The sequence below is a fragment of the Pinus tabuliformis genome, chromosome 9 (assembly GCF_031772625.1).
Source record: "Pinus tabuliformis cultivar Carrire ecotype Pingquan chromosome 9, CPIR1, whole genome shotgun sequence".
Taxonomy (NCBI): Eukaryota; Viridiplantae; Streptophyta; class Pinopsida; order Pinales; family Pinaceae; genus Pinus; species Pinus tabuliformis.
In genome coordinates, this window is record NC_142307.1 from 571,684,506 (window position 1) to 571,703,104 (window position 18,599).

At 37.0% G+C, this 18,599-nt stretch overlaps 1 protein-coding gene across 1 annotated transcript; it reads left to right on the forward strand.

The window, feature by feature from the left end:
* The first annotated feature begins 13,593 nt into the window (after positions 1 to 13,593).
* Positions 13,594 to 14,741, forward strand: LOC149149829 (uncharacterized). The gene is made up of 3 exons (XM_089438208.1): positions 13,594 to 13,732; positions 13,893 to 13,974; positions 14,253 to 14,741. The coding sequence occupies exons 1-3, from the start codon at positions 13,655 to 13,657 to the stop codon at positions 14,519 to 14,521; spliced, it is 429 nt and encodes a 142-aa protein (XP_089294334.1). The 5' UTR covers positions 13,594 to 13,654; the 3' UTR covers positions 14,522 to 14,741.
* Positions 14,742 to 18,599: the final 3,858 nt, after the last annotated feature.

The following is an 18,599-nucleotide window of genomic DNA, read 5'->3' on the forward strand; positions in this document are numbered from 1 at the left end:
ATTCACCGATAATGATTCCTAGGCCTAATCAAGGGAAACCACCTCTAGGATTTACCGTATATCCTGCCATTAACAGGTCAAGGATTCTTAGGCCCACCGAGGCACAAAATACCTAACTTTACCGCAATCCAAAATCTAGTTTAGGGGTCACTAGGCTAGTGGCTTTACCACAATCCACAGTTTGGCTTAGGGATCACGAAGCCATGTGTTCTATCTTTTGAAGATCCACCTCACTCAACTTCAAATCCACCTGGCAATCCAACTCAACCAAAACATGAGAACCCCATCACACCATGGCTATCCGAAAATGGCAAGCCTAGGTTGAAAACACTATCACACCTGGAAAAACCCATTCCATAACAACAAAGAACCACATGCAATATCATGCATGCGAAATCTAGTAAGGAAAACAAATATGCAAATCGATACCTACAAAGAATCCTATTGTAGCTTTTTTATCATACTCTTTCTTTCTTGTTCCTTCCTTCCTCTTACTTTCTTTGTTGTTCTTGTTCCTTCCTTTTATCAATTAGGCCTCTATTTTCTTCATTTTCCATTATTTTATTTCATTTTCCTCCTCACATGCAACCTGTGACCTTTCACCTTCCTTTTCTTCCAATTTCCATTATTTTCATAAATAAATGTGTCAAAAATGCAATTTTTCCTTTCCAAAGCCTTTGCCAATTTCCTTGGACATTAATCAATCACCAGTGATCCCCATCACTATGTTTTTGCCCAACATTCAGCTTGGAATATGTGTCCCATCAACTATGGTTATTATTTTGTCTTTATTAACTTTTATTACATGGAATTTTCATGAGGGTTGTTACACAGAGTCGGTTTTCAGTGATTTTTTATTTATTTATTTATTATTATTATTATTATTTTATGAAATTTCGAGAGGAATTCAAATATGTGGTTAATTTAATCGAATTATATATAGAAAATTCCAAATTCAATTTGAACTCCCAGATTTGTTAGTCTCTCTCTCTCAAAAAAAAAGAGATTTGAGATCTAAAGAAAATCAAACAAATGGACATCAAAATGAATCCATACAACCACAAATAACTCGATAAGATTACACAAAAATCCAATCCAAAGAAAAAGAGAAGAGATCTAAAGACAAATAAGGAAAACTCCCGAGTGGACTCGCCAATTCTATTATGGAAAATTACACAAAGCCACAAGGAGATATTGCTCTATAGTCTTATGGCCCTAAGAAGACTACCAGATGGAGGAGTATATGACCAAAACAAATCAAGTAAATAGATCCCAAACCATATGTTTCAATCTAATCATTTATGCCTACAGTTTCTTAACTAGGGTTTGAGATGAAACCTTTTGTCCTCGCAGATTGGTGATAGACATTGGGTTTGATGCAAATATTCCTTGCTCCAACTATGAGACCCTGTCCTCCATAATAGATCTAGAAGTTTCATAAAAGCACCACCAAATAAGGAGCATAAATGGCCTTCCACAGAGGATTGTCAGTATAAACAAACAAATATAAACATGAACAAGTGATCATAAACTCAGAGTTATAGGAAGGGAACATTAACTTTTATTGATCATAAAATGAAATGATACAATAAGCACACCTTCCAAAAAATGAGACCTCCTCTCAAACTTGTAGCATGGTCTCCTCCTCCCAATACGACAAAGCTCTTGTGCTATAATATGGATACTTTTTCTAACCCCCTTTCCTCTTGGTAAGATTATATCGGTTCATTCTACCCTTTAGGAGAATGTATCTTGACACTTAGGGGCTTGAGAAGTTAGGAAACTTATACCATAATGGACCCCTAGCAAACTCATACACAAGTAGGTTAAGTTGATGTCATTGAGAATGACAATCTCCATAAACCTTTTTAAAAATTATGATCTTTTCCTCAATTATCTCAATTATGAAATAATTATTATCTCATAATTATAAAATTGTGACAGAAAAAATTATGGGAAATAACTCAATTATGTAATTCCACCCTTTTAACATGGAATAAATCTCACATAAGTAAAAGTAAAGGTGAAAGAGGAGGCATTCTAGCCAACAACTGAGGTAAGTTGAACATGGGCTTCTCTCACTATAATGGAGTAACAAACAAGGTTATAACACACCCCACACAATTTGTAAGACTACTATGAACAAAAATCATCAGTCTTGGACTACATCAAGGGATGATGAGGCAAATTAGAGAATGCTACATTTGGTTTATGAACGTAGTTGAAAGGATGGAATATCGGGCATAGAATGGTAGAAGGAAGGGAGAGTTTCAAGTAGGTGACTTGGTTTTACTAAATTTGGATAGAGAGTAGTTCTATTGACTAAATGAAATGGTAGTTGGATGTGTTCCTTGGTTATATATTGCAATATTTTTCATATGAAGAAAGTTAAGAGATCATTTTTGGTACAACTTATACTTATTGTTGAATTGAGGCTTCTGTGATCCATATCAGGTTAACGAGAAATTTCAGCGTAAATCACAAGATGAATCATTTGTTGACGTGTTTCGAACCAACTAGTGTGGTTCATCGTCAGGACAAGTTGAAGAACCAGATCTAGCTTTGCCTGTTAAATAGCTTGAGCAGAGCCTCCAATGGCTAACTAGGCTAACGACTAAATAGGACTAGGGACCTAACCTCTAAAATAAAAATATAAATAATTTAATTTAATTGGAAGTTAGTTATAATAAGGGACCATACCTCTAAATAAATATATAAATAATTTAATTGGTTGTTAAATTTAATAGTTAGATAAAAGTTATTAAATACATGGAAATATAAATATTAGAATAAAACATATAATTAACTTTTTATAGAGATAGGAATGTCAATTTCAAGGGGAGAGCACATGAGCTTCGAGACCTAGGGTTTGGTGCTGCAACTTTGCAGGTTCAAGAACAGTTCTGGAGGCACATAGAGACAGATTAGTGGATTTACTTCACAGAGGTCGAGGACTGACCCGACAAATGGTAAACGGGGGGTCCACTGGGACCCCATCCTTTAAGCAAGTAGTAATGCAGAAACAGAAAGCACAGGAAGGATTTAAAATCACTGGTTATGGAGAGCGTAAGGATAACAGCGGAACCAGTAGAGAAAGGACACAGCAGTTGCAGAAAGAAACAAGAAACAACCCAAAGATGACAGGAAAAGTAAACAATGGACAGGAGAATAACGACAAAAGAATAGATGCAGGCCAAAGAGACACAGTACCAATAATAACCCAAACAGAAGGCGAAGAGGAACATGGGGCAGAGAAGCACCCTCAAGAGGAAGAGGAGAAAGCAAAGGCTTCAAACCCCAGCTCCAACAAGGCAACGCAAGGAGCATGCAAACCGAAAAAAAATGAAACCCTCCGAGTGGTCTTCTCAGATCCAGACATTCAAGCTTATAGAGACCACATGATGGAACATGCAATAATATGCAAGTTCATGGGACTGTGGCCAACAGAACGAGCGCTCTGCCAATGGATCAAGCAACACTGGAAGCCAAAAGGTGATGTTAAACTACACCTTGGGGCAAAAGGTTTTTTTACTGTTGTCTTTACGAACTTAGAGGACAAGGATAGAGTCTTCGATGGAGGACCTTACTTCTTTGCCTCAGCAGGACTCTACATGAGACCCTGGAAAGCAAACTTTGTGCCTGAAAAAGAAACATTCACACAGGTTCCTGTGTGGATCCACCTATTCTCCCTTCCTATAGACTATTGGGGACTAGCGACGCTTAAGCAAATAGGAGACTGTCTCGGAACCTTCATCAAAGCTTCAGAAGTAACGATGCAACAAAGATACATTTCCTGCGCAAGAATTTGTGTGGAGATGGACGTCTCAGGAGCCCTGCATGAAGGCTTGTGGTTGGAATTCAGAGATGAGGACTACTATCAAGCCATCGATTACGAACAAATCCCCTTCCATTGCAGAAGATGTCATGAGCACGGACACCTTGTCAGAGAATGCCCTTTAAACAGAACAGGGGAAGAGCACAAACCAGAGCAAGTAGCAAAGAGCAAAGAGGCCTTCACAAAGCCAAAAACAAGACAAAGAGCTAACAGGAAAAGAATATACAGAGCAGAGGCAGGCCCAGGCATCATCAACAACACCTTCAGCATTCTAGAAACCGATACAGATTCAGAAGGTACAAACAGGGAAACAAAACTTATTGAAGAACCAAAAGACAAGCTAGGACACAAAACAAAGGACGGGGAGGAAAATATAATCAGAACAGAAGTCCAAATGCAAGAGTTCGAAGACGAACGCGATGAAGACACTGATATGCTAACCAACGATGGGGGTAGTGAGGAAATGGAGCTCAATGAAGTTCTAGAAAAGGAAGGGGTGAACCTCCCAGATATGGAAAAAAATTGGAGAACTCAAGGGCTGGAAAATATTCCGGAAGAAGAAATAAGGAAGATCAGTGATCTCTTCATCGCAAGACAAAAAGCGGAACTAGATAGGCAAAACAGGAGATTAGGAATTGCAAAAGGCACAGGTAATCATTCAAAGAGCATCTCTCTTAATCCAACAGGTCGGAAGCAAAGAAAGAGAAGAGGCAGAAGAACAAATGGGGAGGTACTGCATGACTTGGGGATTCTAATGATAAACTCAGGTAAAATGAAGGCTCTACATGCCTTCCCGTCCTACCAATAATTATCTAGTTATAAATGAAAATCATTTCATGGAATGCAAGAGGGCTCAATAGCCAAGCCAAACAAAGACTTCTCAAGAGAAAGTTCCAACAAGAAAAGCCAGATATTATGTTCATACAGGAAACCAAATGTGCCATTAACCAAATGGAGAACATCAGCAAAAGGCTAGGTAAACCTATAAAATATATAGACGTAGCCAGTCAAGGATGGGAAGGCGGCATAGCTACACTTTGGGACACCAGAGTAATAGACATCATCTCAATGGAAGCTGCATGATCGTTCATCGCCACAGAAGTTCAAATGACAGGTAATTCTGAAACTTACCTATGCATAAATGTTTATGGACCGCAAAGATTAGAAGACAAATTTTCTTTTCTTAATTCTCTCATGAGTTTAAAGCTAAGATACCCAACCTCAAAGATCATCATGGGGGGGAATTTAACATGATAACCTCTCTACTGGAGAAGAAAGGAGGACTCAGGAGGCTTAACAAAGATACAGAACTCTTTGTTGAATTCATAGAATCTGCCAAACTAGTAGACATCCTTCCCAAAAATGGTTCCTACACTTGGAACAACAGGAGAGGAGGAGACAAACGGATTGCCTCTCGTCTGGATAGATTTCTGATCTCAGAAAGTATCTTACTCGAAGGAATAACAGTGGACTCTGACATTCTTCCCAGTGGAGGATCAGATCACTGGCCAATCGCTTTGGAGGCGGCCTTCCTAGGGACCCCTAGAAACAAGCCCTTCAGATTTGAAAAGTTCTGGTTAACTCACCCCGACTTTGCAAACTTGCTGAAGGAATGGTGGTGTGAACCATTGGATATCAGAGGAACCAAAATGTTCAAGCTCCAAAGCAAACTAAAACACATCAAAAACAGAATTAAAGATTGGAATGCAGCCGAGTTTGGGAACATCTTCCAGGAAAAGAACATCATAGAAGGCAAGTTAAATCAAATTCATAAAGAATGGGCTTCAGGGAACTACAGTGAAGACTCAAGAGAACAGGAGAAGGTATTGATGCAACAATGGCAACTCCGTTGCCAGCAGGAAGAGACACTGTGGAAACAAAAATCAAGGATCCAATGGCTAAAGGAGGGAGAACAAAATACCAAGTTTTTCCATAGATCGACGCTGGACTACAGGGGGGCAAACAAAATTCTTAGGCTCAACAATGAAGCAGGGGAAACTCTTCAAAATCACAAGGAAATATCAACCTTGCTCACCAGGCACTTCAAGCATATAGCTCAGGAAACGCAGGAAGAAAGATCAGAGGCCATAGAGGAACTAACCCAAGCTATACACCACATCATAACTTCTGAGCAAAACTCTACTCTGCTAAGAAAGGTTTCGATGGAGGAGGTGAAAGACGCTGTCAAGAGTATGCCAAATGATAAGGCACCGGGGCCTGACAGTTTTACAGTAAACTTCTACAAAGCATGCTGGCCAACTATTAAAATAGAGGTACGGGAAGTTGTCAAAGATTCCAGATGCTCTGGCTCCATTCTCAAATCCCTGAACTCCACTTTTCTTGCACTAATTCCTAAGGAAGAAGAAGCCAACTCCCCGTAAAAGTTTCGACCCATAGCTCTCTGCAATGTGATATATAAAATCATATCTAAAGTTATAGCCAACAGACTTAAGCCTATTCTTCCTGACTTAATCTCGGAAGAGCAGTCAGGCTACGTGGAGGGCAGGCAAATCTTAGACAACATCCTTTTAGCTCAGGAGATGGTTCATACCTTGCAGACAAGGAAATTACCAGGCATGCTGATGCAGCTAGATCTCTCCAAAGCCTTCGACAAAGTCAACTGGAATTATCTGGAGGCCACTCTGAATGCTTTTGGCTTTGACAAGCAATGGACCAAATGGATCCTTGCTCTGATTAAATCTACCAATTTTTCCATACTGGTCAATGGCTCCCCTTCTGCACCTTTCTCCCCCTCCCGAGGCATTAGGCAAGGAGACCCTCTCTCCCCATTCCTTTTTGTGATCCTTATGGAAGGGCTCAGCAGGCTCATTCACAAAGCAAGAGAGGAAGGGAAAATCAAAGGCTTACACCCTCTCCCCTCCATACCTGCAACTACGCACCAGCAGTTTGTAGATGACACAATGCTGCATGGCACTCCAACTGTGAAAGAAGCTAGGGCCTTCAAAAACATTCTAAACCTCTTCAGCAAAGCTTCAGGTATGGAGATTAATCATGCTAAATCTACTATCTTCTTCTTTAATACTCATCTTGCCATCCAGAACCATCTATCCAACATTCTTGGCTTTCGAAAAGGCACTCTACCATCTAAGTATCTGGGAGCCCCTCTCACAACTAAGCCTTGGCAAAAAATTCACTGGGAAAAAATCTTAGCGAATATGGAGAAAAGATGCAAGCATTGGACTCATAGGGCTCTTAATTTTGCTGGACGACTAGTCCTCACTAAAGCAATACTGCAGGCCATTCCGCAGTATATGCTATCCATCATGCCGGCTCCTAGCGGAATCCTTCAGAAAATTAGAGCTATTCAAAGATCTTTTATGTGGAGTGGCAATGCTGAGAAAAAGAAATGGGCACTGGTGGCCTGGAACAAATTATGCACTTCGAAAGCAGCAGGTGGCTTAAATTTAATTGATCCCTACACCATCAATATGACATGCGGAGCCAAGTTGTGGTGGCGTTGGCTGAAGGAAACCAATCTACCCTGGGCCAGACACTGGAAGGAGAAATACACTCCTAACTGCAACGAACAGGACTTAATAAGGATACAGGAAATGCCGGAGGGTTCTCCAATATGGAATTTAGCTAGAAGAAACCGCAACTTAGTTCAGGACCATAGTTTCTGGGAGATCCGCAATGGGGAAACTGCCCTCTTCTAGGAAGATGCTTGGCAGTAGCTCCCAAAGCTGGAAAAACCAGAGCTCGAAGATTTTAAAAGAGAATGCCAGAACAGGGGAAAATTCACCGTCCACCACTACTGGAATCCTAATAGCTGCGACCAGGAATGGAGAGAATGGACACTCCAGGACACTGAAAACCCAATTGAGGGAAACAATAATACAAAGGACCTACTAAACCACTTAAACAAACGAAAAATCAGAAAGACCACAGAAAGCGACATGCTGAGATGGGGTATGAAAGGGAGTGGTAACTTCACTCTCAAAGAGGCTAGAGAACAACTAGAACATTCAGCGCAGGTGGACGTGATGCAATGGAGAAACAAGGCATGGGATCCCATGTTTTGGCCTAAAATAAAAACCTTTCTCTGGCTCATAATGAGGCGAAAAACTCTCACCTGGGAGAACCTACGCAAAAAAGGTTTTGAGGGCCCTTCCATATGCCCTATGTGCAATCAAGCAGAAGAAACCATGAACCATCTATTCAACACCTGTGAATGGGCTGGTCACCTTTGGCAAGGGATGGAAATTATATTGCAACAAACAAACAGAGATAGGGAATCCATTCAAAATACTATTATGAATTGGCCAAGCAAGTACTCTAACAACTTAAGAATCAACAGCATATGGAAAGTCCTACCCGGCTTCATAACTTGGACCATATGGAAAGAGAGAAATAGAAGAATCTTTCAAAGTGAGCACAGAAATATAGAGCACTCGCAAATTACCTTAACCCAAAACATTTGTTAATTAATCTTGGTAAAATGCAAAGCAGATCCTGACAACCAAGCTTCGGTCGAGGACCAGAGAATTCTGAACGCCTTCAACTTGCTCAACGAACAAAACCTGGGATCCACTGCGTAGCAGCAAAACCTAAACACTGAGCCAAAGGGCTGGAAACGTCCGCAAGAAGGGTTTCTAAAGCTAAATTTTGACGGTGCCTCGAGAGGCAATCCTGGTCCGACAGGCATTGGAGGAATCATCCAGAATCATGAAGGAGAAATACTTCACATTTACAGTCAAGCTCTAGGGGAAGGCACCAATAATGAAATGGAATTTTTAGCTATGGAAAAAGGGCTAAGGATTCTCCGAATGAACCAAACAAGCAACGCAATGATTGAAGGAGATTCAGAGGTAGCCATAACTGTGGCCGGGAAAATCTACGGGGGAATGCCAGCCAGCAGAGTCACAAAACACTGGCGTTTGTCCAAGGTCACAGACAACATTGCCAAACTGTTAGGAGAAATGAAAGGCCTCATCTTTTAGGCGGTAAGGTGAAATGCCAATTCGGTTGCCAACCACCTGGCAAATCATGGGATTGAACACCCCAATGCAATGTGGGACAGTTGTTGGCAGCATGTTGACAACCAGCAATTAAGGGGAAAATGTATCCAACTCTCACGGTTAGATATGGTGACGACAGAGGAGTCCGACCAGAGGGTCGAATAGCTCAGCGCCATAATTGCTTGGACAGGCTGACTAGACACGCTCCATTAATTTCCAGCAGGCTGTGAAGGACAAACAGGATGAGGGCAACTATGACAGAAGCATGTGACAAAGATTTGTGCAGTTTCATGAACAGTGGTGATATGAGCCGCCGAAACATAATAAGAAAGAGGGACACTTGGCAAAGCATGGAGCAAGCAGGGAGCGGTGACCGTAAAGGGATACAATTATTCCACACCCCGACCAAAACTCCATCACGCAGCAATTATGGTGATCTGACGTGCAAGTTGCACAAAGATAAGCGATCACACACCGGCAGTCTCCCCGGAATTCGTTATTTAACCACTCTCAAATGCCAAACGAAAAACATTGTTTCAGCGTGCAGCAAGACAGAACCTCCTCACTTTGCAAACAGTGCTCAGGATAAAACTAGGCAAGTTAGAAACACCATGGCAGGGGAGGGCAGCCGCAACAAGTCTGCCAACAACGACCTTCAACAAGCAAGAGAGATGTATGAGAGGCGAACCTCGCAAAGGAACAAGCGCAAGATTATTGACTTAGAAGCCACTGTCCAGGACGAGGAAAGCAAGCTTTCTGACCAGCAAATCGGGAAAGAAGTTGATTGGCTCCAGGACCCTGGAACTCCCAGCACTCGAGCCACTCAATTCGTCAGAACTCAAGCTGAGAGTTGGCGCATGAAGACCCTTCTCGCGAAAGCAATGGACATCCAGGGTGAACATGCGGAGCAGCTGCGCAAGCTTCAGCAGTTTGCAGAAACCATGTCGCATGATCACATGGCGGTAGTGGAGAGCAGTGAATTCAAGTTAAGCGCAATACACCAACAAGTCGACACCATGGACAAAAAACTCACAGTCCTGATTAAGCTTCTACGACAAACCATCGGGCAAGACAACAAGCCTTCAGACATGCAGAAGGGAGAACCGACTGGAGACCAGCAGGGCAATCTGCCCAAGCCAGGGCAGATCAACATGTCAAGATCTGCTCCGGTCATGGAGATGTTCAAGCGCATTTGACTTTGAAGTCTCTCAGACTCCTCATCCCCAACGGACTTCTTTTGCCTCGTGGCTTGCCACCCCTGCTTTCCTCTTCTCAGTAGGTTCATATGTTCACTGTCCAAGTTTCCTCTGTTTATGTCTTTTGTTAGTTCTAGTTCTATGCCGCCCTGCGTGGTGTGCTGGTTTTCAGTTTCCTGTTACTCTGTCTTCTCTAGTTTTCAGTCACTCTGTTCTCTTCTGGTCTCCTGTGGTAAGGCCTGCTGCTTAGCGGCCAGTAATCTGCTAAAGCAGAAGTTTTGTACTATATTTTCATCTTGTTAATATCAAAGCTTACTTACAAAAAAAAAAAAAAACTTTTTATAGAGATATTAACCATACATATAAATATTGGAATAAAATAAATGATTAACTAAATCAAGAGTTTAAAATTGGTTGTTAAGTTAATAATAATAATAATAATAATAATAATAATAATAATAATGATGATGATGATGATGTTGTTAAAATAAAAACAAATAAATATATATATATATATATATATATATATATATATATATACACACATTAGAATAAAATAATATTAAGTTAAAAAAAAAGAGTGAGAAAAGAAAAATAAGAATCATAATAATAATAATAATAATAATAATAATAAGATAGATATAGATATATATATATATATATATCTATATATATATATATATATAATACAAAATAATAATAATAATAATAATAAATAAATAAACTAACTAAAATAAAATATCAAGTTAAAAAAATAATAATAATAAATAAATAAACAAACTAGAATAAAATATAAAAAAAAATAAAATAAAATAAAATAAAATAAAATAGATAAATAAAAATAAATAAATAAACTAACTAGAGTAAAATATCAAGTTAAAAAAAAAAAATACAGAAACTAATCAGATAAAATAATTGTAAATAATTACTTATTATAAAAAGGTGAGACAAGAAACGAGGGGAGGGGGGGAGGAGGGGCAGAAAGGAAGAAAGCGACTAGGAAGAGAGAGCTGGGACCCAACATCTACTGATCTTCCAGCCATCCTCTCTATTGAGATTGCTCGGCCTCTTTTCCCCATCCCTTGTCGTTGCTAATCTTTTTATGGAAGATTTTGAGTCCAAGGCTCTTAACTCATCCCGTCTCCTGCCCAAGCTTTGGAAAAGGTATGTGGATGACACCAATGTTATCTGGTCTCACGGCCAAGAGGAATTAGATCTCTTCTTTGATCATCTCAACAATCAATCCTCGGCCATTAAGTTCACTAAAGAGCAGGAAGTTGATGGGTGCCTCCCTTTCCTTGATATTCTTATTTCTAAGAATAGTGATGGTTCCCTCTCCCACCAAGTTTTTCGAAAGAAAACGCATACAGAGCAGTATCTTCATGCCAGTTCCCACCATTTCCCAGCTCAGAAGATGGGGGTTCTCAATACCCTTGCTACTAGGGCCCTAAGGATCTCGGATAAAAAGAGTTTTGAGAAAGAAAAATCCCATCTCCTTGATGTCTTTGTTGAGAATGGTTATAGTAGATACATGGGACAGAAGGCTTTCCAAAAAGCGGCCAAGAATTCTCTTGCTAAAAAGGAACCGAAGGAGCGGATTCTTGGTGTCCATCTTTTGTTTGTTCAGGGGACCACTGATAAGATTGCAAGGATTCTCAAGATGCATAGTGTCCTTGTAACATTTAGGCCCCTTAACACCATTCGTATGTCCCTCAGATCAGCAAAGGATCCTATCGACCCTAAGAATATGAAAGGGGTATATATTATCCCTTGTTCCTGTGGGACCCCCTATATTGGTGAGACGGGTCGCTCCATCAATCAAAGGATTAGTGAACACGCAGCTGACCTTAAGCATAGGAGATCAAAGTCTTCAGCTTTAGTTGAGCATGCGGAAAAAACCAATCATCATGTTTATATTGAGGAGGCTAGTGCCATTGCTACAATTTCATAGTTCCATCATCGGAAATTTAGGGAAGCTCTGGAGATTGAAAAGAGGCCGAGCAATCTCAATAGAGAGGATGGCTGGAAGATCAGTAGATGTTGGGTCCCAGCTCTCTCTTCCTAGTCGCTTTCTTCCTTTCCGCCCCTCCTCCTTCCCTCCCCTCGTTTCTTGTCTCACCTTTTTATAATAAGTTAATATTTACAATTATTTTATCTGATTAGTTTCTGTATTTTTTTTTTCTTTTAACTTGATATTTTATTCTAACTAGTTTATTTATTTTTTTTTATTTTTTTTTTTTATATTTTATTCTAGTTTGTTTTTTTTTTTGTTTTAACTTGATATTTTATTCTACTTAGTTTATTTATTTATTTATTTATTATTATTATTATTATTATTTTAAATTAACAACCAATTTTAAACTCTTGATTTAGTTAATCATTCGTTTTATTCCAATATTTATATGTATAGTTAATATCTCTATAAAAAGTTAATTATACGTTTTATTCTAATATTTATATTTTCATGTATATAATAACTTTTATCTAGCTATTAAATTTAACAACCAATTAAATTATTTATATGGTCCCTTATTATAACTAACTTTCAATTAAATTAAATTATTTTTATTTTAGAGGTTAGGTCCCTAGTCCTATTTAGTCGTTAGCCTAGTTAGCCATTGGAGGGCTCTGCTCAAGCTATTTAACAGGCAAAGTTGGATCTGGTTCTTCAACTTGTCCTGACGATGAACCACACTAGTTAGTTCGAAATGCGTCGACAAATAATTGATCTTGTGATTTACTCCGAAATCTCTCGTTAACTTATACTTATGTTATATGGCTATTTTACTCCATGAATATTAAGTTCTTTAATTTATTTTGCATTAACTAAATATTAGAATATTAAGTTCTTTACTTTATTTTGCATTAACTGAATATTAAAATATTAGCTCAATATTAATGAAATGTTTTAAGTCATAACTAGATATATATCCATTATTGAGGAAAAAAAGTTATGTTGCACTTAATTATATAATTAATATTATGAACAAAAGTTAAAAAAAAATACATAATTTAATTATGGTTAGAATAGATTAGTCATTATAGTTAGGAGAGATGGGTCAAACCTTTATGGTTGAGACAATACCATATCACTTTGACAAATTTGATGAAAAGGAAAACTTTGAACAAAGCTGTTAAATTGTACTAAAAGAGTTCATACTCCCTTTACGGAATGAATTGTGATTTTTTTTAATCTTCAAATGGTTAGAAGCTAATAAGCCCCGAAACCATATTCATGGATGGGATGTTTGTTACTAATAGGCATAATACCATAGTCATAAAAACTTCTTGTTCGATCTTTATTGTCACACTTTAAGACAGTTTTAAGTTATTAATATTAATTAATGAATTTTATATTCCCATAAAATTGACATTGACAACTCACCAAGGAACCAGCCAGTGCCTTTGACAAATTAACTCAATACTATGCGAGCGATTGGTACCTCCTACCTACAACTCTCTATCAACGACTTCACGCGATGGCATGCACTTCTTTGTATCAGGGATGGAATCTTTCACAAGAACAGCTATAACACTCACTCATCTAGTTGTCCTCTTAACTCTTCATGCCCAACGGCACAGATCCTATTCCTCATCAAAAAATATATATATAATCAGTGGCAGCTCAGGACCCTGTGGTCACAATGTTTCTGATATTTTGTCATCCACGATCACAGATGCCTCAGCTGCTGCGCTCCGCCGAAGCCTTAACAATGCCCAGAGTAAGAAGCCCATTTCTACTGTTTAGCATCTTTGCTGCACACTGCCAATCGCCTTTTGTATCTCTCTAAATACCATATAAGAACTTTAACTCAACTGTATAGTTACTTCAATTAGGTCTGAGATTGTTGATGTTGTCATAATCATTACGTTGCATTACAGGTTCAAGTGATTGTTCTGAACGCAAATATGTGCTGTCTGCAGTGCCGTGATAGGGTGTCCAGAGTTCTCTCCAAAATGGACAGTATGTTAATTCTGGATTACATTTGATTCTATTTCCAACAATCTGATTGTTAGGATAGTTAAAAGCATTAATCTTTTTATTTTTCATCATTAGATTAGGTCATATTCTAAAATCAACTAACCTTTTTCTTAATTGTTAAATTCTGAAATTTTCCTAAAATCTACAATCTACCCAAAAATTCATAAACCTAATGTATTAACATATATTCAGCCACTCTATTTAGTTTTCATCTTGTTTTTATCAATTTCTTATTGTGTTTGTGGCGTGATGATGAGCAGAATTGCTGGACTATGTGGTAGACGCAGCGCAGAACAAGGTAACAGTTAAAGGACGTGTGAATCCCAAGAAGAGAGTGCAACGAATTAGATTAATGGAAAACGACGACAAGAGGAGAAAAACCATCGAATTGCAGAGGTTGGGAGGTGAAGGATACCCATCATGCACTAGTGACCACATAGAGCAGCGTGACTGCAACAGCAGGTGTGAGGTGAAATCAACCTATAATCTCATTCAACGGACCTGCTGTTTTTGTTGTGTGTCGTCTTAGCTGCATCTGTTGCTTATGGATCTGTAGTCGTTGACTTGGTTAAGGAATCCAAAGTCATTTTTGTATGTACACAGAGGAAATGAGGCTTTTCAAGGTTATTTTTTTGTCCCTGAAGTGATAAACTGGGCTTCACATAAGTGTTTTATCTCTATTGTTTTCAACGGGCTCTGGGCTCTGTGACCTCTGGCCAAAACGCTCACCAAATCAGCGACAGTAATGTACACCAAAACTCCGTTTAATTTGACTTTGTTCTGGTACAAGTTTCTAGGAATTTTATTGTAATTATAGTATTGAGAGGAAATCCATGTCAAACTACATAGATTAAAACAATTTTCTATATGGTATTGTCATCCTCTTTATGTTGAATGATCGGCTTGAGTAAGGCGAATAATGGTAATTTCATTATTCTCTCATTTTTGTTTTGATTTTAGTAAAATTTTATATATATAAAAGTAAAAGGTTAATAGTAAATGTGGTGTGAGAAAAATTTAATAGCTAAAAGAAAATTAAGTTATTATAAGAAGGTCATCAACTTTACCCTAGAAGATCAAAAGTATCTTTATGTTTTAACTAGCTCAAAGAAGAAAATTAATATAGCAAACATTAGAACAGACCCTCATGAGCTCCGTAGTGAAACAGGGCGTTGGGCAGTTCTTAAAACACCATGGATGGAAAGGATCCGCCATCTCTATGAGAATATGGCATCAAGGATGAAAACCACTTCCTCTAAGAGTGCCCCGAGTATAACCACATTACATCTAAATTTCATAATCTTTGACGCAACACTAACCTTCCTAGCCTTTTACGATGTCAAAATTATAGTGAGCTCGAGAGGCTTCTCTCCAAGCTTATTGAGCATAGGAATAAAATCTTAAATCAAACTAAATAATTTGTTTCTTTAGGTCCGTTAGACCAAAGTTTGATCTCAGTAAACATTAACCATCATCATCATCAAATATTATTTTTATTATTTTTCATTTATAAAAATATATAATATTATGATACATACGAGGGAGGTATTACATAATTATCAAAGTCAAATTTAAATTCGAGTTTGATTTGATTCTTAAAAAAAATTCAGTTGTTTAAAATTCAATACCCAAAAAATTTAAGAATACCCATCTTAAAATATTTAAATATATTAAAGCACTAAGTCAATAATTGTGAATTGAATGAGAAAGTAACTCAATGATTGTTTGTTAGATGAGAAAGTGATATTCAATATACAAAATTAAAAAAAATACTAAAACAATCATTAACTTAATTTAACGCATAATGACTCATATTTTCAAATCACTATTTCATTTTTTATTTTTAAATATTTGAAGTGGTCCATTTGGTTTTTTAAATATGTATATGTAACGAATAAATGTAATATGTGGTCCATTTGGTTTTTTAAATTTTTTTTAAATGTATCAAATTATGATACATATGAGGGAGCGTATTACATAGCTATCAAGGTCAAATTTGAATTCGAGTTTGATTTGATACTTAAAAAAATTCAGTTATTTAAAATTTAATACCCAGAAAATTTAGGAATACACATCTTACAATATTTAAATATATTAAGGCACTAAATCAATAATTGTGAATTGAATGAGAAAGTAACTCAATGATTGTTTGTTAGATGAGAAAGGGATAATCAATCTACAAAATAAATAAATACTAAAACAATCTTTAACTTAACGCTAGATGATTAATATTTTCAAATCACTATTTTATTTTTTATTTTTAAATATTTGAAGTGGTCCATTTGGTTTTTTAAATATGTATATGTAACGAATAAATGTAATAATGTCTAATCAAGACCTCTATTGTTGAGAGTAAATGCCGTGTGTGCCTTTTTCCGTTAATAAAGTATGTCAAATCATGAAAGATATGAGAAGGTAGCTGTTTTATTTTTCATTTTTAAATATTTAACGTGATAGGTTGGTTTTTTTAAATATTTAATATGTTTATGTTAAAAGTTTTCAGTTCAAACATTGAAAAATAATGTTATTTTTAATAGATAAAAAATAGATATTAATAATTTAAAATATTTACTAAAATTGAAAATTTGTTTTATATTAAATAAAAATAAATATATTGGATTTATATAAATGGAAAATTGCAATATATTATTATTTTTCTCTATACATTATAAATTATGATAAATTTTATTAATAAACCCGAGCAGAGGAAATGGCATGGCGGGCATGACACGACTTCTTACCCTTACCTCTTTACTGAAGTGTTGACCGAAGATAAGGGTTCCTTTAGGTTAAGGGCTATGGTACTCGATTTCACACTATATAGGGCACTGCAATTGACCCCTCCTAACTAGCTTATTTTCACTTTTTCATTTCTTCATTCCACGTTCCTCTCCTGTTAGTCGAGTCACTTAACGTACTTCTAGGCTTCAATGATTTATATCAAGTTTATGAGAAAAAGTTTTTCGGCGTAAATTACATGATATTTCATTTGTCAACGTATTTCGAACCAATTAGTGTGGATCATCGTCAAGACAAGTTGAAGAATCAGATCATGGCTTTAAATTAAATAGGGAGAGCAGATCATCAAATGTGTGCCATAGAGTTAATGTTAATAAGTTTCTTTATATTTGAGGAAGATGAGGTTTTAGTCAAACTACTTCTACTTGGTTAAGAGCTAGTCTTTCTTGAATCACTATACTTGGTTAAGAATTTATTTAGGTCGTTATAAGTTCACGACCCAAGACCCAGAATCATATAGTAGGAGTGAAAACTCCTAAGACCCAGAATCTTATAGTAGGAGTGAAAACTTGCCTCCTTCCAAACCACCAATGGGTAATTCCATGTGGCATGATTTTCCTTAAATAACAAATATGAATGAGTTGAATTTTGTGGATAGTGGTAATTGATGGTTATCCCCACTACTCCTTTGAAAATTGAGTTATGAAGAGAAAAAGATAATGATATATTTTAATTTTGAATATTTAAAGTTGTATGTAGCACCCCCTGATCATGTAAATAATTGTCATTTACCTTTTTACTATGTAAGACTTGGTAATTCGGTTTGGTAGAGGTTGGTAAAAGAACTTAAAGATAAAAGTGTAGTGGTTATTATTTTATTTGCTTTAAAAGAAAGTTATGCTTAGTAAAAGAATGACCGAAAAGACTTCAAAAGAAAATCTTGAGTTTCCACGTAGTTAGAGAGTTACTTCTTTCCTTGGAGATATTAAAGGAAAATATCTCACTTGGGAGAGGCCACGAGTGGGTGAAGAGAGGAAATAACAGGAAAAGAGAAGAAATCCTGTGACAGTTGTCAAAGAAAGCAGTTGCATTGTTGGAGGGTCTTTTTGACCTAGTCATAACTAGTGGAAACCCTTAAGAAGAATATTTTGGATTGGACTAGAGCTCTTGAGGTCCAAGAATGATCAATATCTTTAACTGCTTTGGAAACTAAGAGGCTCGGGGGGAGACCTAAACGTAATTGCCAGTCTCATAGGTTGGGTGGTTAAAGGAGTCTCTTCCTAGACATAATTGCGAGACTCATAGATTGGGTGGTTAAAGGAGTCTCTTCCTAGACGTAATTTCCAAACTCATAGGTTGGGTGGTTAAAAGAGTATCTTCATGGTCCTATTTCTCTTGGAGAGCTAACTAAGACAAATAAGTGAATTTATATGAAAAAAAACTTGGTATAATTATTAAATGTTTTGTTTAAGAAGAAATTGGAATTCTAAAATGACTCTAATATTGTTCCTAAAAGTTTTGTTTACAAAAGAATTTGGAATTCCGAAATGCCTCTAGTATAGTTCCAAAATGTTTTATTTTTAGAAGAATTTGGAATTCCGAAATGACTCTAGTATAGTTCCTAAATGTTTTATTTTCAAAAGAATTTAGAACTTTGAAGTGTTGAAGAGTCTTTCATTCTTTGAATTTTCTAATAAATGTGACAAATAAAGTAAGTTGGACACCACAAATACTATCATAGTAGGATGTCTATCATAGTAGGATGTCTGGTTTAATTTCGATATGTTATGTAAGATATAGTTCTTAAAGCCCCCGAGGGATAGCTCAAATGGTCGAGTTCCTGTTGATAGTACTCTCCCGGTTTGAGA

Coding starts and splice junctions, on each gene's coding strand:
- LOC149149829 (XM_089438208.1), top strand. CDS start 13,655: ATGTTTCTGATATTTTGTCATCCACGATCACAGATGCCTCAGCTGCTG. Junction 13,733..13,892: donor AAGCCTTAACAATGCCCAGA/GTAAGAAGCCCA, acceptor GTTGCATTACAG/GTTCAAGTGATTGTTCTGAA. Junction 13,975..14,252: donor AGTTCTCTCCAAAATGGACA/GTATGTTAATTC, acceptor GATGATGAGCAG/AATTGCTGGACTATGTGGTA.